The following is a 26,071-nucleotide window of genomic DNA, read 5'->3' as shown; positions in this document are numbered from 1 at the left end:
CTTGGGGGTCTGTAGTAGACTCCCACCATAACATCCTTGTTGTTTCCCTCCCCTTTAATTTTTATCCAGATGCTCTCTATCTGGCTTCCATGATTGATGTTCTGGATCTCTTCACTGGTGTAAATATCTCTGACATATAGTGCTATTCCTCCTCCTTTCCTGTTTGGCCTATTTCTTTTAAAAAGGTTATACCCCTCTATTTCCACATTCCAATCATGAGACTCATCCCACCAGGTTTCAGTGATGCCTATTATATCATATTTGCTTTGTTGTACTAGGAGTTCAAGTTCATCTTGCTTATTTCCCATGCTCTGTGCATTAGTGTAGAGACATTGCAGACCATGGGTCCGTTTTACCTGCTGCTTGTGCAAGATTTTTTGCCTCTCACTGTTGTGTCTTTGCACTTTTTTTCTTGTTTCCTCTATGTCAGTTTGACTATTTTCTCCAGCCTTTTTGCCTTCCTTAATATTGTCTCCCTTCCCCAAGGAACTCAGTTTAAAGCCCTCCTGATCAAGTTCTTGAGACTGTTGGCAAAAACATTTCTTCCAACTGGTGTGAGATGCAACCCGTCTGTTGCAAGAAGTCCCTCCTCATGGAACCGCAGCCCATGATTGAAGAATCCAAATTCTAAATTAAATGTATGAGTCAATAGTTGGCACAGCTTTTAAAAATTTCATCTGCCAATTCATTCAGCAAACAAAATTTTTGATCCTCAATTACCACTTGTCCGCTGCATTGACATGTTTTACCTTAACAACACATAAAAGTTTTCTTACTGCAAAAGGATGAAGGTTTCCTGAGAAATGCAGTGTTCTCTGTCTAACAAAGGGGTTTGTAACCTCACAAAAGGATGGAGACAAAACTGGATCTCAAAGGGAGTATTTTTTTACTTGCTCATGGAATTTAAATTTTATTTCCTAGATTTTAAGAATCTCCCAGTACCCTCATGGCCGGAAGGAGGAGGGGCCTACCTGCATGAATACCCCTCCATACCATCTAAACCGAGAACAACCACAACAACTTGACAAAATGCAGGTCTATTACTATCATCATCATTTTTTTTCTCCTTTTTAACACCTTTGCCTGATGAAGAAGCCAGTGGAACTTCAAAAGTTTATAATATGTATATAATAATAATAATAATAATATGTTTTATTTATAGACCGCTATTCCGCGATGATCATAGCGGTGTACAGTAAAATCGTAATACAATAAAAATACAGTTAAAGGAGGGAGAAGTCTCGTCCTTCAGGCAGTCCCTGATGTTGCTGGTCTGCCTGATGGCTCCCTCTGAGGCCGAGATGACAGTTGAGGAGGGAGGGGCCTCTTCCTTCAGGCAGTCCTTGATGTTGCTGGGTCTGCCTGATGGCTCCCTCTGAGGCCGAGATGACAGTTGAGGAGGGAGGGGCCTCTTCCTTCAGGCAGTCCAAGATGTTGCTGGGTCTGCCTGATGGCTCCCTCTGAGGCCGAGATGACAGTTGAGGAGGGAGGGGCCTCTTCCTTCAGGCAGTCCTCGATGTTGCTGGGTCTGCCTGATGGCTCCCTCTGAGGCCGAGATGACAGTTGAGGAGGGAGGGGCCTCTTCCTTCAGGCAGTCCCTGATGTTGCTGGTCTGCCTGATGGCTCCCTCTGAGGCCGAGATGACAGTTGAGGAGGGAGGGGCCTCTTCCTTCAGGCAGTCCCTGATGTTGCTGGGTCTGCCTGATGGCTCCCTCTGAGGCCGAGATGACAGTTGAGGAGGGAGGGGCCTCTTCCTTCAGGCAGTCCAAGATGTTGCTGGGTTGTATTAATATTGTACATTAATAGCCCATCAGATATTTTTTAAAAATGCAGTCTATAATGGCCCACTGTACAAGCTGCACATTCACTTAGAGTGTGCTAAAAGCAATGTGCAATTACTTTAAGCACAGTCTGACATCTCCAAACTCAAAATACAAGGCAATAATTATATTAATATATTCCAAATTATCATTTTCTTGTCAGAATATTTGGCTACTAATTTATTCCAAACAATGAGTACAACTGGAATATCTTGGATTTGAAATGTATTTGAGTTATAGATCAAATGAGATGAGAGTAGTAAGAAACAGCTTTTTTTTTGCACTTTAATTGTTTACTTTTAATACTAACATTCTAATATACAATCAAAATCAAATTATATGTATTGAAAGGAAAAATCAAGCAGATCATAAGTGTAGAATTAAAAGAAAATATCTACAAATCCATGTATAGGTGGTATCTGATGCCCTATAAGTTATCAAAAATGTTTAAAAACAATAAAAATACGTGTTGGAAGTGTAAAAAAAGAAGTTGGAAGTTACTTACATATATGGTGGAATCGTTCAAAGGCTAAAAAATTCTGGAAAAACATCCATATGGAATTGAAAAAAAAATTAAACTTAAAGAAAGAATGAGTGTTAAAATGTACCTCTTGAATATGACGGACAACCTAAGATTGGACAGAAAGAATGAAAATATTTTTATACACTATAAAAGCATCAATAACATTTGCTAAATACTTGAAAAAGCAGGAATGCCCGGCAATTGAGGAATGGCAATTAAAAATGATGGATTTATTTGAAATGGATAAACTGACTTACTTAGTGAAGAATGGATCGATGAAAAACTTCTATAAAGAATGGGAAATTTGGAAAGAATACCTTCAGAGGGAAAAGAAAGGAGAGGTACACCTGGCCTTGGAAAAATGAAACAGATATCTCTCTTGTGTTAATAGATAATAGACGAAAGAATACAATATGAAGAGACTAGATAAGTAATAGTGAAATAATAAAAACATATAATAATGTGTATATCGGTGTAGGATAAGAATTATATAAGAATGTGAATATAACATAGTTAAAATAGTATAAAAGTGGTGGGAACAGGATTAAGAAATCAATAGTATCTGTATTAATTAAAGTGATAAGAGTACAGTAAGATATATCAAGCAACTATTGGAAGAATTCAGCAACCAAGGAAGTACCATACAGAATTTTTAATGGTTGTTTTGTTTTGTTTTTTGTCCTTTCTTGTTTTTTTTTCTTTTTCTTTTTTTTCTTTTTGGTAATTTGTGTTGAAATGTTCTCTATTCTTTTTTGTACGCTTTTTATACTCAATAAAAACTTATTAAAAAAAGAAGAAGAAAAATACAGTACATACAGAACATAAAGAAACAGAGAGAGGAAAAAGACCGTATGACTAAAACACAGTATGGCTTTGACCCTCCCAATCTTAACTGTAATGAAGTTCACCTTATTATTGGATTTGGAATGCATTTGAGTTACAGTCTAAGAGGGATAAGGGCAGTAAGAAACAGAAACTTAACTTACATTGTTAAATCAGTCTGACAGAAAAATAAATCCCAGTAGGAACTCTATATAAATAGTATGAGCCCAAGACAAAAGCACATATCAATTTAATATTCCTCTGCATGTCTCAGAGTGAGCCTTCAAGATCCTTACTTCAAATAAATGATGATAAATATAAACTCTACTGATACATATGCTTGGGACTTCGACTAAAATGTATTGTTTATTTGAACATTTCTAAACTGGCCTTCATTCTAGACAGCTCCCAGAGTACAAAAACATGTATAAAATTAAGCAAGTCAATATGAATACAATACTGTACATGTATTTCTATACATATTATCCTTTTATTTCCCCTTACATGTTGGCTACTCCCCTTTATAAGGTAGCAACAACCTAACATAGTCCATGTCCTTTAGTAACCTCAGCATTGACTACTGCTCTGCATCTGCTGTTAGTACCCTATAGATGTGTGTAGTGAGGGAGGAGGTGAGGGGTTGGTTGGGAAGAGATACAATTGGAGGGAAAGGAGGACCCAGGGGAAGGGGAAGGCGAGGAGGTGAGACCCTTGGAGAGAGGTATAAAAGGTAAGGGAGAGGACAGTGCATGGTAGAGGGGAAGATGTGGAAGAACTGGACGTGGAGAGGCGGTTGGAGCAGGGCTAAAGAAAGTAACAAGAAGCCCCTGGAGAGAAAGGCGCCCTGTGACTCTCCAAGGAAGGCACGGGCTGCTGAGGGTTGGCCCACACGTGGAGGTAACCTTACGGAACCCTAAAGAAGAGGGGGACTTTAGATATCCTCAGAAAGGGGAGTGGAGGAAAAAGGAAGGAGGAACTCTGGAAGGGGAGTGGTGGGACCCGAAAGGAGAACTATGGGTAGCAGGGCCCAATGCCTATGGCAAGACAAATCGGAGCTGGAGGTGTTGGAGAAGTGCTTTGGGCTGAGAGAAGAGCTGGGAGAAGAGTCTCCGTGAAGAAACAGAAAGTTAATTGAGACTGTGTTTATGTTCGGGGTGTGGGCGTTATTATTATTATTATTATTATTATTATTATTATTATTAACCTTTATTTATAAAGTGCTGTAAATGTACACAGTGCTGTACATACAATCTTTTTAATTAGACGGTTCCCTGCCCTCAGGCTTACAATCTAAAAAGACATGACATAAAAGGAGAAGGGAAAGGTGGTGGGGCTAGTAGGCTAATACATATAAAGTACATAGCAATACAGGAAATGGTTCGATAAAACAGGCTTCAAAAGAACATCAAATAGTAAGCGACAATTATTAAGTTTGAGAAGTTCAGTAAAGTTTGAGAGCATCTAAGCTGTGTGTCTGCAAGTTTGTAACCCACACCTGGGGTTGAGGAGACACATGGGACCAAGATGTTGCAGGGTGCACAAGCCCTGCCCACAATGTGCTGAACTAAAAAAACCCATTCTGTACTGCAAACAGTGTGTTGGCTGGGAATGATGGCTGCCTTACCCCTACACATTTATTTTATTGTTTATTTAACTTATATATCACCTTTCCCACAGTGCAGGACTCAAGGAAGCTAACAAGCTAAAACAACATGCAGCTAAAAAAACCCTATTGGTACAAAAATATTTAAAACAACTGAATGACAATTCTATTAAAATGCAAATGAAAACAGTTTAAAACGTTTTTAAAACATAATAAAAAAGATACAAGCACAACACACCCTATTAAAAGATCCTTCTGACAAGATGTTAAGAACCAAAGTCCTGCCTAAATAAAAAAGTCTTTGCCTGCCAGCAGAAAAGAGTATAGATGGGGCTAACTGAACCTCATGTGGCAAGAAGTTCCACAACCTGGAAGCAGCTACTGAGAAGGCCATGTCTCTCTCATGTCCTCTCACCAAACTTTCCTGCGATGATCCTATGACAAAACAGAAAGCTCTCCCCTGCAGATCTTAAAACACAAGCAGACTCATATAAGGAGATATGCTCTTTCAAAGATACTGGTGTAGGGAAAACTCTACGCCAGTAGATCTGAGGTTAGGATTGTGCTTCAACTTCTTACATTTCCCCACCCCCACTAAAACAAATTATTGTCATTATTATTATTATTATTATTATTAACGTTTATTTATAAAGCGCTGTAAATTTACACAGTGCTGTACATACAATCTTTTTAATTGGACGGTTCCCTGCCCTCAGGTTTACAATCTAAAAAAACCAAAATACCTGACGCCCAATTAATCAGGCATCAATTTTTAACTGAAAAAGTTGGGAAAGGCCAACCTATAGCTCTTTCCCAATTGAAGGGCAACATTATTTGATGCTGACTCTCTTGACTACACGATCGATTGGCAGGTTGGGAGTTCAAGGGCCGGGTGCGGCATAATGGGATGAGCTCCCATCACTAGTCCCAGCTTCTGATAACCTAGCAGTTCAAAAGCATGCAAATACAAGTAAATAGGTACCACTCCAGTGGGAAAGTAAACAGCGTTCTGTGCAATCATGCTTGCCACATGATCACAAAGTAGTCTCTGACAATGCTGGCTCTTTGGTTTAGTAACAGTATGATTGGACATGACTTGACAACCTTGTCAACAGAGAATACTTTTACCTTTAATGACAATTTTCTCAACAAAATAATTACACCAAGATGGAAGGCTGTGTTACATGACTAGTATGTGACAAACTGAGGGGAAATGAGCAGAAACTAGGCATGTTTTTAGTAAAAAATGTCATTTGATGTAAGACTGGACTAATCAGACTATTTAGGACCGGTGTCAATTTCCCACATTTTCATTCTTAAGGGTCTGTGCACACAGCCCCAAAGGGCCACCCCTTTTACAGTCAGACCAGGGCTGTGGCAACTGCACACTGCGGCCCCGATCTGGCCTTACCGGGGCATGAAAAGAAGATGCAAAAAGTAGGTCCTTATTGCACCCTGGAAATGGCGCCACAGCGGTGGCTTTACACTTTGCTGCTGTGTTGTGCAGATACAGCGCTGGAGGAGCGCTGTGATACCACGCGTCTTGTGGCGTGCAACATCATGCCACCCTGGGGGTGGAGTCAGGATGTGCGCCGTGTAGACGCTACACCCCAACTCCATCCCCTAGCTAGCCTTTCAAGTAGGTCTGTACTGGGCCTCAGTTATTTCTGTCCTATTAGCACAGTATTCTACACTTAAAATAAAAGTGCATGTAAGTGAAAATTTTTACGTAGTATACATTTTATCACAACTTACATATTTTATATGCATACATACACAAACACATGAACACATAGGTATTTTGATAATGCAAAATTCAGAGAAGTCTGAAATCAGAAAGCTACTGTGTTCTGATCAGCAAATTAATTCAGGAAGTATAAATCAGGTTGGAGAGGCTGCTCCCAATGGTGGGTCACACACAATACTCAGTACTTCCTCTTACCCAATTTGATCACTAACAAACATGAGTTAGGTGATAAGAGAGTGCTCATTCTACTTCCACCCACAAATATTGCAGGCCAAACTAATATTTCACAGAGAGAGCTAAAACACATATTTACTTCATCTGAAGGTGCTGCATGTATTTTGTTATGTGAATAATCTTTCAGACCAAGTCTTACAAGAACATGAGTATTCCTTTACCACACTGCCATGACAGGACAGGCTTTAAATCTACATTAAACACACACACATACATCATGCTATTTTCTGGAGGAAAGAGGATAGATGGCATTATTATACATTTATACAATACAACCCTTGGCAAATTTACCTCAAGTTCGGCAGGGCTTACTCCAGGTGGCCACATACTAAAGCTGCAATGATATACATGTTTATCTACCAAGAGGCCTCATGGAACTCATTATGATTTACCACTCAACATGCCTGGAACTGTGTTGTTCGGGACCTAAGACATGCTGGCTATTATAAAATGGTTTAATGTACTACGTTTCCTATTTAGAAAGTATACTTTTCAGATTAATCACCCCAATGTCAACATGAAATAGCACTAGCACCAGTTATCCTCTCATCATATAACTTAGGCCCTCTCCAGACGGGCCTAAAGTATGCCCCTTTCACGTGCTAGGGGTTGGCCGAGGGCGCACCACCGCCCATACTGGTGTCACCCCTAGCACATGACAGGGGCATCAAAATGGCAGCGCCCTGTACACACGGGCGCCGCCATTTTGACATGACGGACACTTAGCGTCCGCATGTCTCGCCGTCACAAACGTGCCGCAAGAAGAACCCGCTCTTTAAGGGTTCTTTTTGCTGCGCAAGGGAGCCACACGATTTTTCCACTGGCCCTTTTTGGGAGGTCTGTATCCTACCTTAGATAGGCAGGTTTTATAATAATAATAATGTAATAAAATTTATTTATATCCCGCCTCTCTGTGGAACACAACCAGGATGGCTTACAGTTAAAATAATACAATTCCATATCCCAATATCATACACCCTTAAAATAGCAATTAAACAGTACACAGTTAAAACATACCTTAAAATAAAATAATAAATCAACAATGGCCATAGCCTAGTTCCAGGGAATATTAAGTTCAGGTGTTCAGATTTTTAGTGGCCAGTTATTTATTCAGGGAAGGCCTGCTGGAAGAGATCTGTCTTCACAGGTTTTTTTAAAGCTATTTAAGCTGGTAATATGATGGCTCTCTTCTGGCAAGCCATTCCATCTGGAAGCGGTTACTGAAAAGGTCCTCTGGCCGGTTGCAGACAGTCTAGTTTTTATAGGTTGCAGCAAATTGCTCCCAAAGGACCTGAGTGCATGGGGTGGATTGTACAGAAAGTTTTGATGTAACCCTTCTAAACAACACTTTTCTAAAACCATTCACAACATTATTGATATTCTCTACATCAGGACAGTCCAAAAGCACCTTAATGTCAATGATGTGTTCTTGAAACATATGCTTAAACACTCAAGATTTTATGACTGTTAGAAATGTTTTAATATATTCTTTAATATAAGTATGCCTTTATCCTTTTAAAGACACAAGGATGGAAGCTCTAACAGATAATGAAAACACACAATTCACTTGGGCTAAAAGTATGTCTGCGTCAATTTAAAAAAATTTTTTTGCCAAGACATGTTCTCGGAGATAGCAGGAAACTAGAGTAGTCTGTACTTCAAGCTGGGTGTTGTCCTGGATTTCAATTCTACTTGTGGGTTTTGCTACAGGAAACTCAGTAACCTCATTAAACAAGTATTCACAAAATAACAGTATTAACAACATTTTGGGGGGTGGGGGACATTATAATTTATATTGCTCATTCAGATCCTGCTTGGACCAGCAACGTGGAGTTTGTTGTATCAAGTGATTGAGTTCTTCAGGTTCACAATGTAAACACTACTTGAAAATGCTGATTTTTTCAGACCAAAAATATGCAGTAATACTTGTCTGTGTGGTTCCTCCGGAACAAAATCCAGGAAAGATGTGGTCCTACAGATGCTGTTGAACTGCAAATCACAACAACCTTTTCCACTAACTTAGGGTTGATGAGACTTACAGATCAACAACATATGGAGAGCCATGCATTCTCCATTGCTGGTCTAGATCAAGATGCATTACTGTATGTTGGTTTTGGTTCCTTGATCAGGGATAAAAAAGAGTTGGGTAAGCAGCAGAGATGGCTGCAGTGACTGTTTTTCACCTAGAAATACTTGTGGTCCTATGGAACTATTGGTCTGAATGAGGAAAATTCCAAGTTTTATTCCTGCCATAAAGTAAGATATAGCTGAACAGCTTGGCTGGGAATGTCCGCTCATTCCTTCTAATCCTGGAAAGTTGACAGCTTCATGTTGCTCATATGCCTTACAAAAAACTGGGAAGATTACTTTTTGGACCATCCATGCTTGGATAGGGATTATGAGAACAGAAGTTCAAATAATAACTTTTTCTAGCTCCTCCTACATATAATCTGCCACTGTTGCTACAGGGGCTCATATTTGCTATGCCAGTACCATTAACCATAAGATGCACAGAGGGGTTACATCTCTCTTTACAAAGTTTTCTTCTACTGAGCTTTGTGCAGTACAGAAACAAGCAGGGAAAGCGAAACAAAAAGAATTTAAATATGACGAAGGGCAATAGTGCAGTTACACACTAACCAGTTAGTCATACGTTCGTGGCATTTTACCTTAGAACTCATTAGCCTGACCTTTTTTTTACTTATTTTACTTAGGCGGGATACATACCGCCATTTAGTACGTATAGGATACGTACTAGGGTTAGGAAGGGGCGGTGCTTCCGCACCCCCCTAACCCTAGTACGTATCCTATACGTACAAGATGGCGGCGCCCCTTCCACATGGGCGCCGCCATCTTTACGTATCGGACGCTGAGCGTCCGTACGTGTCGCAGCCTTTATGACGTAGCGAGTGCGCCCCTGGCGCCTCGCTACGTCACAAACGCGACTGAAAAAGAAGCTCCATTTTGGAGCTTCTTTTTCGGTCCGCGCGGGAGCCGCGCCGTCTGAAGGCTCCGGCTCCCCCACGGACCTACCGGCGGCGGCGGCAGACCGCCGCAAAGCGGCGGTTTGTACCCCGCCTTATTTCCCAATTGCAAGAGAAGCCAATGCACATATGTGATCCTCAATTATCAAAATAGAAAGTGTTATAATTATACCGTTAACAAAAATATGTGTTCCTGGGCATTACTAACAGAAAATTTAGTACTAGTGGTTGGAATATAGAAAAATAGGGATAGATTCCTACAAAAAAGAGCAGTTCAACATGTTTCAGTGAACTTTTTATCCAAAACTAGCAATGTGCACATGTGAAATGAAACAGTCAGGGCAGACAAACCTTGCATATGTAGACAAAAACATTTTGAACCTTCTAGATCCCCTTCCAAAATACACCTTTCATCTATCTCTACTTCTCTTTCTAGCTCCATCAGGGCTAGCCTGAAGGAAGAGGCTCCTCCCTCCTTAACTGTCATCTTCCGGCCTGAGAGGGAGCAATCAGGCAGACCCAGCTCGACCAGGGACAGCCTGAAGGAAGAGACTCCTCCCTCCTTAACTGTCATCTTCCGGCCTGAGGGAGTGATCAGGTAGACCCAGCTCGACCAGGGATAGCCTGAAGGAAGAGACTCCTCCCTCCTTAACTGTCATCTTCCGGCCTGAGGGAGTGATCAGGCAGACCCAGCTCGACCAGGGATAGCCTGAAGGAAGAGACTCCTCCCTCCTTAACTGTCATCTTCCAGCCTGAAAGGGAGTGATCAGGCAGACCCAGCTCCACCAGGGATAGCCTGAAGGAAGAGACTCCTCCCTCCTTAACTGTCATCTTCTGGCCTGAGAGGGAGTGATCAGGCAGACCCAGCTCAACCAGGGATAGCCTGAAGAAAGAGGCTCCTCCCTCCTTAACTGTCATCCTCTGGCCTCCTATTCCCCTCCAGCTATACTCTGACTGTGTGGGGGAGAGGCTTGTGTACCCTAATGAAGTTGTGAGCTATGCTGCTGGTGGTATAATAGCTACCAGTAGGGCCTCCCATGCCAGACAGGTCACAACCAAAGGGTCTGACCAAGAGCGCCAAAGGGCAGGATGGGCTCTCTAGCCTTATGGCAACCATCTTAGGAGAAGGAAAACTCTAATCCCAAACCCGGGCAGATGGTGCTCGTCTAACCCTGTAAGGTCAACCATCTAAGAGAAGGAAACTCTAATCAAACCTACGACCTGAGGACCTCGCTGCCACTGTCCATGCTTGTCAAGGCCTCAGCAGTCGAACCTCTGGTTTAAAGGGTGAGGCCAGTTCTGTGCACGCTGCGCTCCACCAGAAAAATCCATTGCACAAGCTTGAGGGATACATCCAACATCATCAACGCGCTTGTAGAAAGCACGGATGAGTCCTTCCTGAATCTTCGTTCGCGAAGTAAAGTCAAGAAGAAGAAGAAGAAGACTTCTCTTAATCCATGTTGATGTCCAAACTTACAGATCTATGCTTTTTAACATGCTGAGGCTAGCTGGTGAGGGAAGCTTGTCTCCATACCTCTTTCCCCTCTGATTTGCTCTTCACACATACTCAGTATGGGATTCTGGTAGCAGATACTATTTATTTTGCCTGCTGTAGGCAGGAACATACAGCTACAACAGGATCAGGCAGACTAGAATCTCACTTTTTCCCAGCTCTTTATTGAATTGTTCACTGCAGACATGCTGCTACTACAACACAATATAACAACATATGTTTCTCTAGCCCTCCTTCACCACCCTTTCAATGACAATATTGCTTCAAAAATCTAGCTAGACAGAAGACAAGGAGGAAAACTGGGCTGGGGATAGACATAAAAAGACACTGTAAAAAGCTTTAATGTTAGAGGCAATGTTAACTGAGCTATGCCTGTACTTTTAACCTTGTAAATTCAATCTTGTGGGTATCTCTATAGCACTGTCTATCTACCAAGATCATCTGTATGTACAATAGCTGACATATTCTGGTTTACCATTCAGCTGTCTTGCCCCAAGGAAGCCACTTACCAACATACAGTGGTACCCCGGGTTACGAAAATAATTCGTTCCGCCGCCGCTTTCGTAACCCGAAAGGCTTCGTAAGCCGAAAAAACCATAGGCGCTAATGGGGAAAAGCCGCGATTTGGTGCGAAATAGCGCCGAAAAGCACCAAAAGTTTTTTCGTAACCCGAAAAAACATTCGTAACGCGGAACAGTTTTTTTAAATAGATTTTTTTCGTAACCCGGAAATTTCGTAAGGCGGCGCATTCGTATCCCGGGGTACCACTGTAGTAAGTTTCTCTGAGCAATGGTTCCTATAACATCTCTAAGTGAATGCCCAAAAAACTATCGAAGAAAAAAAGGAGCAATATAGCTTGATCTTCTTCCATTCAACTTTACACTGCAAAGTCAGCAGCTGCAAAAGATTAAAGGACTGTAGACTTCACAGGATGAAAGGACAAGAGGTGCCCATGTCAGCATCACATTTCATAGGAACAGCCCAATCCTGGGACTTCCTGTAATAGCAGATAAATATTTGCTACTACACTTGATTCAAGAGCCCTGGTGGCACAGTGGTTAAATGCCTGTAATGCAGCCACTCACTCAAAGCCATAAGGTTGTGAGTTCAATGCCAGCTAAAGGGGCTCAAACTTGACTCAGGCTTGCATCCTTCCGAAGTCGCTAAAATGAGTACCCAGATTGATGAGGGCAATTAGCTTACAGTTGTAAACTGTTTAGACACTGTTAGTTGAGTATGAAGCGATATATTTGTTTTTTGGTTTGTTTTTTATCTTAGCCAAAAGACCAAGAAGCAATGCAGTAGATAAATATTTGAGAGAATGTACCCATCATAATGACAGAACAATGACACAAAACATGGTGTTAAGTTGTTGCAACAAGTATATTACACAAGGATACAGGTTGACACACCACAAATGCTGAGAGTGGAAGTGCCAGCATGTTAAATTGGTAGAGGCAATCAAATACATCTCTGTAAAATTTAAGCCTAAAGTAAGGTTGAGTAATTAACTGATATTTTACAAAATATGAGTATCCCTTGCCCAGAATTCTAAAATCCAAAATACTCCAAAATCCAAAATAGTCCACACGCGTTGCTGATAGTGGCACCTTTGGTATTTGATGGTTCAGTGAACAGAAACTTTGTTTCAAGTACAAAATAATTGAAATATTATGCATAAAATTACATTCAGGCTATGTGTATAAGGTATATACAAAAAATAAATGAATTTCATATTGAGACTTGAGTCCCATCTCTAAGATATCCTATTACATATATGCAAATATTCCAAAATGGGGCTTTCTTGGCAAGATTTGTTCAGAGCAAGTTTGCCATTGCCTTCCCTTGAGGCTAAGAACATGTGACTTGCCAAAGGTTGCCCGGTGGGTTTCATGGCCAAGCAGGGAATCAAACCTTAGTCTTCAGAGTAATGGTCCAACACCAAACCACTAGGCCACTCATGCTCACCATACTTTATAAAGAACATAACTTTAAAATTGAAAACAAGCAGCTTCCTACAAGTTTAGTAAACATATTTTTATGCAACAGAACTACACCCATAAGAGGAAGTGATAAAAATACTGTAGTGGTTAGAGGATTAGGCCCTAGATGCATCTGAAGCTCCCCTGAGAATCTTTAACCAGTCACTGTCTTTGCCTAACCTACCTCATAGTGGTATTGTGAGAATGACATAGTCTCAATTTACACCAACCTGAACTCTACAGAAAAGGAGTAAGATACAAAATGAGAAATGAATTATCACTTGATCATGCAAACCAACTATTAAAGTATGTTTATATTGCTTTAAAATGTTACGAAACAATTCAAGTCTGTTTACAAAAGAAAAACCTCAATAGAAAGGAAAATAGCAACAATGGTTAAAACCAGAAAATATAAAATAGAATAATAAAACATGAATCAATCAAAAGTTGATTAAAATATCAACTTCTTAAATACCAAATCACCAAGAAAAGAGCCAGGTGTACCTCTCACACAACAGTATTCCATAGACATTGGGCCAAAACATAAAAAGCCCCATGCCCACAAACCAAATAGATCTTACTAGCAAGCACATATCAGGAATGTACTGGGTAATCTTAGTAAACTGACAAATTCATACAGCCTAGCATCCTTTTTCCTTTGTCAGTTTTCACTTTATGCATTATCAAAATACTCTGACTATATTTAACTTCGAGAAAAGAAGGATACTAATATGACTGGCAAACTTTGAAAAATACATTAATTTGTTTTCATTTTAAACCATCTTTTTTGAGCAAATCTTGTTAGGTAAAATGCCAACCTCTTTCAAATAAAATTAAACATTATCTTGGGTATTATAATAAAGGATAAGCATGGGATAAAGTGCCAGACACTCTGGTGTGTTCTCTTGTTTTGGGGAACTAACTCCTAAGCCACTCATGTCCCTGGAAAAGATCTATTAGCTCATGTCTGCTTTGCCTCCACAGGGATGAAAAAGTGCTTAAATCAGCATTATCCGAAATGCTGTCGTCCTCTTATTTCTATTTACAATCTATCGATCCACAAGGCCAACCCTTATATCCCAAAGAGAAATCCCACAAGCTGAGACAAATGGTCAGCTGTACTTAGTTTCCTCATGAGCTATGTAAATAAACTCAAAAATAACATGCAGTGATGCCTAGAATAATGTTTTCTATTTGGCTAAGTGAAAGATCTGTTACTTCTGTAGTTCCATCAGTGGGTAGGTGAGCATAATCAGCAACACATTTTTCAGAGAGAAGACACAGAGAGAAATCTAACTGAAGTTCTTATGCTGCAGGAACTTCCATTAGTGGGGAGAGGATGAAGATGATTCTTCATAGACTCACGAGATCCACGCCCTTGAATATATGCGGAGGGACAAACTCCGGCAATTTGCAATGGTGCACGTGCCCGTGCCTAGCACACATGGGGTGTACTCCATTCAAGCCTATGGGGTTTGAATAAATGCGAGCCTCCGTTTTCGCAGGGGAGGGGGGTCTGGAACAGATCCCCACAGAAATGAAGGCCAACTGTACCTTTATCTCCAGTATAGACACTCTGGAAATATATCTGTTCCCCACATCTATCAACCACTGTCTAGAACAAATCTGGTAACATGTCAAGGTATCCTCAATTTATTTTTGGGAAGCTTAGCGGCTGTGCAGACCGCCCCAAAATGGCGGGCTGGATTTGCCCATTTTAACTGTGGAAGGACGCTGCAACCGCCAAACCACTGCAGTAAAAAGAACCTGGTTCTTCCGGGTTCTTTTTGTGGCGCGTTGCATACATCACAAGTGTGCCATTGGTGCACTCGTAATGTACGCAATGCGCAGCGACGTGAAGACACTGTGCAGTGGCGGCGTCATCATGGCAGTGTCCATGTAGACAGGACGGACTAGGGTTCCGAAGTGTGCCATTTCCGTGCGCCCTGGAACCATAGTGTCGGCGCCAGCACACCACTTTTGGCTGGTGTGTCTCAGGCCCAAATTTACTGGGAAAATCCCAAGAGATTATCCATGTCTACAATATCATAAAATCATAGCTGGAAGAGACTTAATGGATCACTGAATCCAACTCCCTGCTCAAAGCAAGATTTCCACTAAAGAATCTCTGATAGGTAACTGTCCAGCCTCTTTCTGAAGATGCCCAAAGAAGGAGACCCCACTATTTCTATAGACAATTGGTTACCTTGCCAAACTGCTGTTACTGTCAAGAAGTTCCTTCTAGAATAGAAATCTATAGTTTTCTGCAACTTCAAACCATTACACTTGCTCCTACCCTCTGGGGCAGCAGAGAGAAGGCTTGCCCCTTCTTGTCTGTAACAGGCCTTGAAGTATTTAAAGACCTTATGATCTAGTAACACATTCAGAGCAATGCTTTGCGTAGAAGAAACCTAAAGGGCGTTTAAGTTACAACATAATACAAAGTTTGTTTGCACACCTGAAACAAACCTCATTATGTTATGCCCTCTCTCACTGTTGGTCTTCAGTGACTGGAAATCAGAAGAATACTTCCAATCATTCTGAGGGTGTACCCATCATGAGTAAAGTCACTAGCAGACATCCTCCATGAATTTGACTATTATGTCCCTTTAAGCCAATTTAGAGCTGAAACAGACCAGCTCGAAATTCTGGCTTCCTGGTGGCTTGGGGGCGTGGCGTATGCATGACCCAACACTGCTCTGAAGCTGCCCAGAAGCCACCAGGCTGCCTACACAGGGGCCAGCTTCACACTGCTTCAGCGGTGCAGCATTTACACACCACACAATGCAGGAGCACTGTAATACCACAGGGGGATAGAAAAGTCGGCTTTTTGCTGACTCAAAAAAGAACTTTTTGGGCTGGCAAAAAACTGGATTGAGGCCACAGTGCGCAGTTGCCATGGCCCCAACCCGGCTCTCTCAGGAGCAGCTTCAAGCCTCCCCTTTGGGGCAGTCTGTTTTGCCCCTAAGTTACAGTCTCCAACATATCAGGCAACAAGTCTCAAAAATTACTCATGCACCATGTGAAGTGGGAAGGAGGAGCCTTTGGCACTCTAGGCATTTTGGATTTCAACTCTCATAATTTCTTACCTCTGGCCTGCTGTATGTATGTATAGGGAGGTGACTGGAGCTAAAGTTTAAAATATCTGGAAGATCAATGTTTTCCCACCAAGATTTAAAGAGGGAATTATTTTTACTTGCCTGAATCTCATATCATAGTATTATATAAACAACAACAACAACAAAAAACCTTCTCCCCATCCGACTTACCTACATTTGACAAAAAACTATGCAAGTAGGATCATTATTACTCTCATTCTGCAGGAGGTACCATTGGGCTGAGAGAGGGCAGCTTGTTAAAAGACATAGAACTAGTTGCAGCATACTTAGAGCCTCATTTCATGTCACCTAGGCCTGTTACAGACAGCCAAAATAAAGCTGCTTCGAGTCACAGTGGAGGTATGGTGTTTCAATGATGCATGCGTCCTAAGAGTCCAGAAGCCACACCAAAGCCACGCTCCAGTCCTTAGGTATGGAGTGTGGCTTTGGTGCGACTTCTGGACTCTTAGGACGCATGCATCATTGAAACACCATACCTCCACTGTGACTCGAAGCAGCTTTATTTTGGCTGTCTGTAACAGGCCCTAGATTTAATTATCTACCTACGAAGCTACACCAGTTTTCCTAGAGCCTCATCCATTCCGTTACGAACCAGGATTCTATAAAACTTGCTATATCACACCAAGAGCCTCCAGGCATTGCTGCTGATGACGTTCAGTCTACGAAGATGTTTTCAAGCGTACCACAAAAATCTCAATATGTCCTGAAAATTATTTTCAGAAAGGTCAATAAATGTTAAAATGTTGAGACCGAATAAAAAAGGCAAGATTCAAACCATTGTCCAGCTGTCATCTGGGCTCAATGTTAGCCACCACTTCATAGACTAACCTAAGAAAAAGTTACAATTTACACTGCACTATAGCATCTAAAACAATTCTTCTCAAGCTGTGGAAGTTCAGCAATCATTTTCCAATATGCCAGGGACCAGTACTATATTTCTGCCCATTGGCTACAACTTTTTCTTTCTTTCCTGGAAATTGCCTAGGACTGGCAGCTGGTGGGTTTGTGGACCAGCACCAGACTTTGGACCACCAGTGTGAGTAGCACTAAAACATTTCAATAGATTGTGTTACCAATCAATGTCAAGTGAGATAGCTCAGTACTACCCCCATACTGCTGAGATTGGGGATTACTTGCTTAAAGGCTGTTGGTAAGGCTGCACCAGGAAGCCTGAGTTGAATCAGATATCCTGGTTCATAGCTTAATCTATCAGCAGTTATACTGTACTGTACTAATCAAGCTTGTGGGACTTTTAAAGCAAAAACAGCATTCTGGAGGTTGAACTGAGACACATTATTAATCAGAGGGGAACTTTCACAAAAGGCCATACCTACTTGTTTCTTACTTTGCAGTAGCACCTTATAAATCATGCCCCATGCTGGAATTGAAGTAAACAAGATCCTAAAGTATAAAGATATACAGTACAACAGAGCACTAAAGTCAGAATTGCCCAAACATTATATTCCCTATTACCATGTACGGCTGTGAGGGATGGCAGTGAAGAAAACTGAAAGAAAGAAAATAAACTTATTTGAGATGTGGTGCTGGATAAGAGTGCTGAGGATACCATGGACAGCCAGAAGACAAACAAGTGGCTCCTTGACCACATCGTCTGAATCTCCCTGGAAGCAAAGATGACAAAACGGAGGGCTGTTGTACGTTGCCACATCATAAGAAAGCATGGCTCACTAGAAAAGACAATAATGCCAGGGAAGGTAGAATACAGAAGAAAGAGAAGATGACCACAAGCCTGATGGATAGACTCAATCAGGGAGATCACAGGACTCAATTTGTAGAACCCGAGTAGAGCAGTGGAGGACAGGGGGGTCTTGAAGATGTCTCATCCACAGAGTTGCCATGAGTCATGGCCAACTTGAGGGCAGCTAACAACAAATAAGAAGCTGGGTAGGGCAGCTTCCAACAAAGAAACAACATTTTAAAAAATCTTTATGTTCATTGTATACTGGCAAGAGTGACCGAAAAAGATACAGAAGAAGGAGAAGAAGATTATTAATAGTATCCCTCCTTTTCCTAGCCCTGGGACTCAGTTTACAAAAATTAGAACAGCTACCATGTTCCAGAGTATGGAGTGTAGCACATAGTAAAAGGGGTTATAATTCAGCCACCTCGCTAAAATTTAAGCAGGTATAAATTGTTAAATGCCAAGAAGGAAAGATTACCTAGGACTTCCATAGTTTAAGAAAGCCAGACTGTAACTATATTAAATAAGCAGATTACTACTACCATTTCAGCTCAATCTTCCTCAAGAGAGCCGCACTGTTTCATTCCTAAAACCAGCTCTGCAGGAAATGAATAAAGGTTCATTTAATCCAGGGATGGGAAATTCTACTTCTTTAAATATTGTGGTCTACAACTATAATTTTCCCTTACCGCTGGCCATGCTGGCTGAGGCTTCATGATAGTGAGATTATGCTGCTTTGGAGTGTGGTGGAGTCTTCTTCTTTGGAGGTTTTAAAACTGAGGCTGGATGGCGATCTGTCAAGAGTACTTTGATTAAATATTCCTGCATGGCAGATGATTGGACTGGATGGTCCTTGAAGTCTCTCCCACTCTGTTATTCTATGTGGAGAGCCAAACATTCCCCACCTCTGTATCCTACTTCCAAAAGCAGCTTGCTAAGTAATTGCAGGATGCATACATGGGGAATGTTTGCCTCTCGAGATTCATAGATTCAGAGATTTAGCCAGGTGTCCCCCATCCTATATCTGTGCATTTTATTTTTCTGCCCTAAGTGCAGTACCTTACATTTCTCCGTGTTGAATTTCATTTTGTTAGCTGAATGAATTACAGAGCTGGGAGAGACCTTGAGGGCCATTCAGTCCAACCCCTGCCATGCAGGAATACACAATCACAGCACACTTGACAGATAGCCATCCAGCCTCTGTTTAAAAACCTACAAAGAAGAATTTATCACATTCCAAGGCAGCATATTCCACTGTCAAATAGCTGTTACTGTCATGAAGTTTCAGTCAGCATGGCTAATGGTAAGGGACAATGATAGCTGCAGACTAAAAATTTAGAAGCAGTGCTGGAAACCCAGTCACCTCCTCCTCCTCCTCCTATCACCACCACCTCCACCATCGCACCCAGCACTTGTCTTCAGATTTGGACTGGTTTTGAACATGGAGGTTCCACTATAGATTGATCTCCTGTCCACTCCATATACAACTGATGTCCTGTCCACAGACTGATCTCTTGCCCAACCCATATATCAGATTAATTTCTATCATGGATCCACATCTCTGAAGAATCCCCATTTGTGGACAAAAAGGTGGGATGGCCACCTGCTCCTCCTCCACCACCCCAACCAGTTTCTTCAACACCAGTTTCTTCTCTTCAGAGATGGACTGCTTTTGAACACGGAGGTTCCTCCATATTTGTTCACTCTATAGATATAGCAGACTAATTCTTATCATGAACACATATCTCTGCAGAATCCTCTTTTGGTGATTTAAAAAAAGTGAGGTGGAAAATGTCACGTAATAATTTAAGAAGTACAGTCAGCCCTCCACATCTGCAGCATTTTTTCTGGATTTGTTTACAGTGTTCCTTCCACATTTGCTGGGGTTAGAGGTGAAGGATCCCCATGAATGTGGGAAAAATGCAAATAAAAGAACACTATTCTTTTTACCTAAGAAAACAACTCCCTAGAAATCACCTCCAGTGCAACTCTATGGTCAACATGTGCCAGAGGCTGATCATAAAATCATGCTGGGACCTACAAATGCCTAGAAAAATGTTTTCTCTAGGAGCCTCTAGGTTCTCCAGCACAACTCTATGGTTAACCTCTTGCAAAGTTGCGCTTGAGGACCTAGATTCCTAGAGAGATAATCAAAACTGCAAATAATCAAATCTGCAAAAGTCGAAGCTGCAAACCTGGATGGAGAACTGTATTTGCAGGTTTTGATTAATGTGTTCTCTCTAGGTCCTCCAGGGCAACTCTTCCAGAGGTTGACCACAGAGTTGTGCTGGAGAACCTACAAAGAAGGAGAATTTATCACATTCCACAGAGGTTGACCACAAACGTTCCTAGAGAGAACGCTTCTCTGCATTTGTAGGTCCTCCACTAAAATTAGGAACGCTTTAGGGAGCTGGGGATGTTTAGCCTGAAGAAAAGAAGGTTAAGAGGTGATATGATACAGGGACGTAGCCAAGGGGGTTTCTTGGGGTCTGGACCCCCCCTTCCATTAGAAAAATGAATGGTGTGTGCTGCTGCACCGCCACACCCAAACCCCATTATAATGGTGACACTTAGTCTGGACCCCCCCTTCCTAAAATCCTAGCTATGTCCCTGTATGATAGCCCTGTTTAAATATTTTAAGGGATGTCATATTGAGGGGGGAGCAAGTTTGTTTTCTGATGCTCCGGAGAACAGGAACTGGAGCAATGGATGCAAGCTGCAGGAAAAGAGATTCCACCTCAACATTAGGAAGAACTTCCTGGCAGTGGAACAGACTCCTTCCTCGGAGTGTATTGGAGTCTCCTTCCTTAGAGGTCTTCAAACAGAGGCTGGATGGCCATCTGCGAATGGGGATGCTTTGGCAGAGATGTCCTGCATGGCAGAATGGGGCCCTTGGGTCTCTTCCAACTCCAGGATTCCAGTATGATCTGTGAATGGGGTGCTTGACTGTGAGTCCCTGCGTGGCAGAGTACTGTGGGGCTGGGCGGCCCTTCTGCTCTTCCACCTCCATGACTCCATGATCCCAGGAGGACTGTGGCAGGTGCTGGCCATAGAGCAGCGCTGGAGGACCTGGGAATCCCTAGAGAGGCGTTCTCTTGGGCTGAACAAGGAAGAGCGTGGCTTTAATAGTTTTGCCACATCGCCCTTCAGCCCAGCAAGTGCGGAGGGGCCAGTGCCACGCTTTAAGAAGCCCCAGAGGGAGGAAGGAAGGAAGGAAGGAAGGAAGGAAGGAAGGAAGGGGCCAGAGGGGAAGGCCGCCCTCCCTCCCTCCCTTCCCAGCCCCACAAGGCCACCGCCCCTCGGGCCCCAGACACACCCAGCCGGCAAAAGGCCCGGCTTCCCGGGGGCCCGCCGCGCCTCTCCCCGTTGGGAGAAGCGGCCCCCGTCCCTGTGCGGCGCCCATCCCCTGGGCCTCCCTTCCCGGGCCGCCGGCCGGGGCTGCCGGTCCCTCTCTCACCCGAGGAGCCCGTGGTGGCCGCCATCTTGCGCCGCTGTCGCTGCCAGGCCGGCCTCCCTGTCGCCCACGTCATCACCGCAACGCGAGAAGGAGGCGGGCGGGCGCAGGACACAAAACAACAATCATGGTAATAATAACGACACGTTAAACAAAAAACCCACCATAATAAAGCGAGTGCGCGCGCGCCGAGTGTGTGTCTTTCTCTCTCTCTCTCTCGCTCTCTCTGTGACGGTTATTTGTTTATTAGGTGCAGGGATTTCCTTTCCGAAAATGAAGCCTCTCGGGAGGGCGGAATTAAAGGCTTGGGTTTGTTAATGAAGTATTTCTTGAAGGTATATATAGCTTAATAATAAAATGTTTGAGACACAAATGTCCCAGGATTGCCCCAGAGGGGCCTCTGGCTTCTGATGCTGCCTTCTGCGCACACTTTTTGTTTGTTTCTTGTGCAAAGTTGTTTGAAATGTTGTGTATAAAATTACCTTCAGGGTATATGTATGAGGTATAGATGAAATAGTAATAATAATAATAATAATAATAATAAAAATAATGTTTCATATATACCTCATACATATGTATAGATATATGAAATTATATATATATATATAATGTATATGTATGAGGTATTAAATGAAATAATAATAAAATATATAAGCATAATAATAATGCTTCAAATATACCTCATACGTATATATGTATGAGGTATATATGAAATAATAATAATAATACATATAATAATAATAAGGCTTCATATATACCTAATAATAAATAATAATGTATACATATATATATAATAATAATGCTTCATATATACCTCATACATACATATATGTATGAGGTATATATGAAATAATAAAAATATGAATAATAATAATAATAATAATGCTTCACATATACATCATACATATATGTATACATACAGGGTGTATTTATGAGGTATATAATAATAATAATAATAATAATAATAATAATTTATTAATAGCCCACCCAATCACAAGGAATCCGGGTGGGCTACAGCAATAAAAATACAGAGAATACAATAAAATAAAAGAGGATGACGTAAGTATATGAAACAACAACAACAATATATCATAATATAATATATTTTTATTTAATATACTCATATATTTTATTTCATATATTATTTCATATACAGGGTATATGTATGAGGTATATATGAAACAATAATAATAATAATAATACATAAAATATTTTTATTTCATATATACCTCATACATATACCCTGAATATGAAATAATATATGAAATAAAATATATTATGTGTATGAAGTACATATGAAACACTTTTAATAATTATTATAATATAATATAATATTTTTTTATTTCATATATATCTCATACATATACCCTGAAGGTAATTTTATACACAATATTTCAAATTCACTTGCTGCAAGAAACAAAATGTGTGCAGAACGAACCATCAAAGGCCATAGGGGTCAGTCCCTCAGCCACCCATATGGATAATTGTCAAATATTTTAGGCCCAGGGGAATATCTATACTGTAATATTATAAGGGAATATTTATAATATTACAATAATAGGAGATGGAACTCAAATCGAAACATGAAATTCATTTATGTCAATGTTGCTATTACTTATATTGTTATCATCATCAATATAATCAATAGTTTTTTGTGGGTTTTTCAGGCTATGTGGCCATGTTCTAGAAGAGTTTCTTCCTGACATTGCGCCAGCATCTGTGGCTGGCATGTTCAGGGAATATGATCAATATTTTTTAGAACAACAACAACAACTTAAATGAATTTCATGTTTAGATTTCGGTCCTATCTCCAAGATAATCTCATTGTTGTAGCTTATCTCTTAGTGTAGCCCTATAGTGACACTCTCCCACTCCACAATTATAGCACTTTGTAGTTGTTGTTGTTGTGTGCCTTCAAGTCATTTCTTACTCATTGCAACCCTAAGGCGGACCTGTCATGGGTTTTTCTTGGCTAGTTTCTTGAGCGGGTTTGCCATGGCCATCCTCTGAAGGTGAGAGTGTGTGATTTGCCCAAGATCACCCAGTGGGTTTACATGGCTGAACCAGGATTCAAACCCTGCTCTCCAGGGTCATAGTCCAACGGTCAAACCACTGTACCAGGCTGGCTCTAGTTATCTTATTATGTATATGCAGATATTCCAAAAACACCAAAATGCAAAACATTTTTGGTCCCAAGCAGCTTGCAAAAGCGGAAAGGGAGGAGTTGTTAGTTTTCTGTTTCGTTTCCTCTCTGGACAGAGAGAAGAGTTAGGTGAAAATATGTGGCTTCCCTTTAAACTGATCTAAAATAAATGAATAGATATGTGCTTCTTAGGCTGCAGAAATAATCTCATTTGACACCACTTTAATTGCCATGGCTCAGTGCTATGGAGTTCTGAAGATTGTAGTTTGTTGTGGCACCAGAAGTTCACCATAAATCAGAAACGACTTGAAGGCACACAACATCAACAACTCGCATATTAGCAATTGGATGTAGTCCATAGTTTTAAACTTTAAACAAAGGCGCTTTACAGGCCGCCCAAAAAGGGTGGTCTGCCGGCACCTCCGTTTCCGCCACCAGGAAGCCTCAGCCTCCAAACGGGGAGGGTTCCTGGTGACAGAAAAAGAAGTTGCAAAAAGCGTCTTCTTTTTGCGGCGCGTTTATGATGCCGCAAAGCACCAATGGTGCACTTGCAGCATCATTTCTGCACCGCGATGTGTGGACGCTAAGCGCCCGCAACGTCAAAATGGTGGCACCCTTGTGTATAGGGCGTCACTGTTTTGTACGTACTAGGTATGTACTAGGGTTAGGGCGTCCGGAAGGGATGCCCTTTCGTAACCCTAGTACGTACCTAGTACGTACTTTTTGCCTGTGCAGAACGGGCCTTAGTGTCGGCCCGCCACATTTGTGGCTTTGACCTTTGGAGTTTTTGTTATTTGCTGATTTGATTAATATGTTCTCTCTAGGAATTTCTAGAGAAATTCTGCTGGAAGTGGACCATAGAGTTGCACAGGATGGCCTAAATATTCCTAGAGAAAACTCTTCTCTGGGCCTTTGTAAGCCCTCCAGCATAATTCTATGGTCAAATTCTGGTAGATGTTAAGCACAGAATTCTGCTGGAGGACCTAGAGATTCCTAGAGAGGTGTTCTCTCAAGTTAAAAAAAAGTACTGTTTTTGTATTTCCAGTTTTTCCACTTCCACGGGGGTCCTGTGTCCCTAACTCCAGCAAATGTGGGGGGCCCACTGTAGTTTATGATACTGGTTTACAGTCGGCCCTTCTTATACACGGATTTTTTATACACGGATTCAAGCATACACGGTTTGAAAATGTTCCAACAAAGTATAAATTTACCTTGATATTCCATTTTTTATAAGGGACATCATTTTGCTATGTCATTGTATTTAATGGGACTTGAGCATACACGGATTTTGTTATACACGGGGGATCTTGGAACCAAACTCCAGCGTATAACAAGGGTCCATCCAAAATGGAGGGGACACGCTTAGATTTATTTCTTTAGTTGTAGTTGTTGTGTGCCTTCAGGTCTTTTCTGATTTATCACAAGGGTGACCTATTATGACATCTTATTGGCAGGTTTCTTCAAAGGGGGTTTGCCATGGCCATCCTCTGAGGCTGAGAGAGTGTGACTTGCCCAGGTTCACCCAGTGGGGTTACATGGCCAAGCCAGGATTTGAACCCTGGTCTCTCGGGTCATAGTCCAATGTTTAAACCACTACACCACAGAAAATTCTGTTCTGTTTTAGACAGACTAGTAATAACCATTGGCCTGTGATATAAACCACACCTAAATATGACCACATGCCTGTAAACATAAGAGTAACTAAATAGTTACACTGCAAAGGAATAAAGCAATCCCTCATTTGCAGGAAGCTTGTGGTCCAAGAAGGAGTGGATTTCCTCCCACCTTTCTGGGTTGAGTTACTCACCTGCTTGCACTGTTGGTGTAAAGGTAACGTAATATATGATGTTGAATCCTGTCTTTCATCATCTTTTTCCATTGGCTACTCTGGATAGACCTGAAGTAATCCAGCATTACCTTCTGGGACAGGATTACCAGATGTCCTAACTGCAAAGGAGGAGAAGGCACTGTAAATTGTAGGACATTCAAGAAAAATGTAAGATACTACAAAATAAAAGTTAAAAACACTAATATAAATATAAATGAATGCTTCTTAGGCCTAAAACGCACTGCAGAAAGAATCCAGTTTGAGACCACTTTAACTGCCCTGGCTCAGTGTTAGGGAATACTGGGGATTGTAGTTTATTGTGACACCAGAGCTCTCTGACAGAGAAGGCTAACTGTCTCATAAAATTGCAGTTCCCAGAACTCCATAGCATTGAGCCATGACAGTTAAAGCAGTCTCAAACTGGATTACTGTATCTCTGCAGTGTGTTTTGGACCTTAGTCATACTGTAAATGAAGGCCATTTTGGAATTCCTCCTGGACAGAAAGTTCAAATGTCCTGGAAAAGGAGGACGTTGGGTCACCTTGTGCTGGGACTTTTCACACTGCACAATTATAGCACTGATTCCACTTCAACTTT

General features: G+C 41.5%; 1 protein-coding gene across 1 annotated transcript in view; it reads right to left on the bottom strand.

Annotated features, from left to right (window-relative positions):
* LOC149315660 (ubiquitin-conjugating enzyme E2 variant 1-like) overlaps positions 1-21,608 on the bottom strand; it is a 42,655-nt gene extending 21,047 nt beyond the window's left edge. The window contains exon 1 of the mRNA XM_089513842.1: positions 21,507-21,608. Coding sequence (XP_089369968.1) covers positions 21,507-21,579 — 73 coding nt within the window. The 5' untranslated portion in view covers positions 21,580-21,608. The remainder of the gene's footprint in view (positions 1-21,506) is intronic.
* Positions 21,609-26,071: the final 4,463 nt, after the last annotated feature.

This window comes from Sceloporus occidentalis, unplaced genomic scaffold (assembly GCF_023333645.1).
Source record: "Sceloporus occidentalis isolate IW3139 unplaced genomic scaffold, rSceOcc1.0.p SCAF_3, whole genome shotgun sequence".
Lineage (NCBI taxonomy): Eukaryota > Metazoa > Chordata > Lepidosauria > Squamata > Phrynosomatidae > Sceloporus > Sceloporus occidentalis.
Note: the sequence above shows the minus strand (reverse complement) of the source record. Positions and strands in the feature narration are given on the sequence as shown.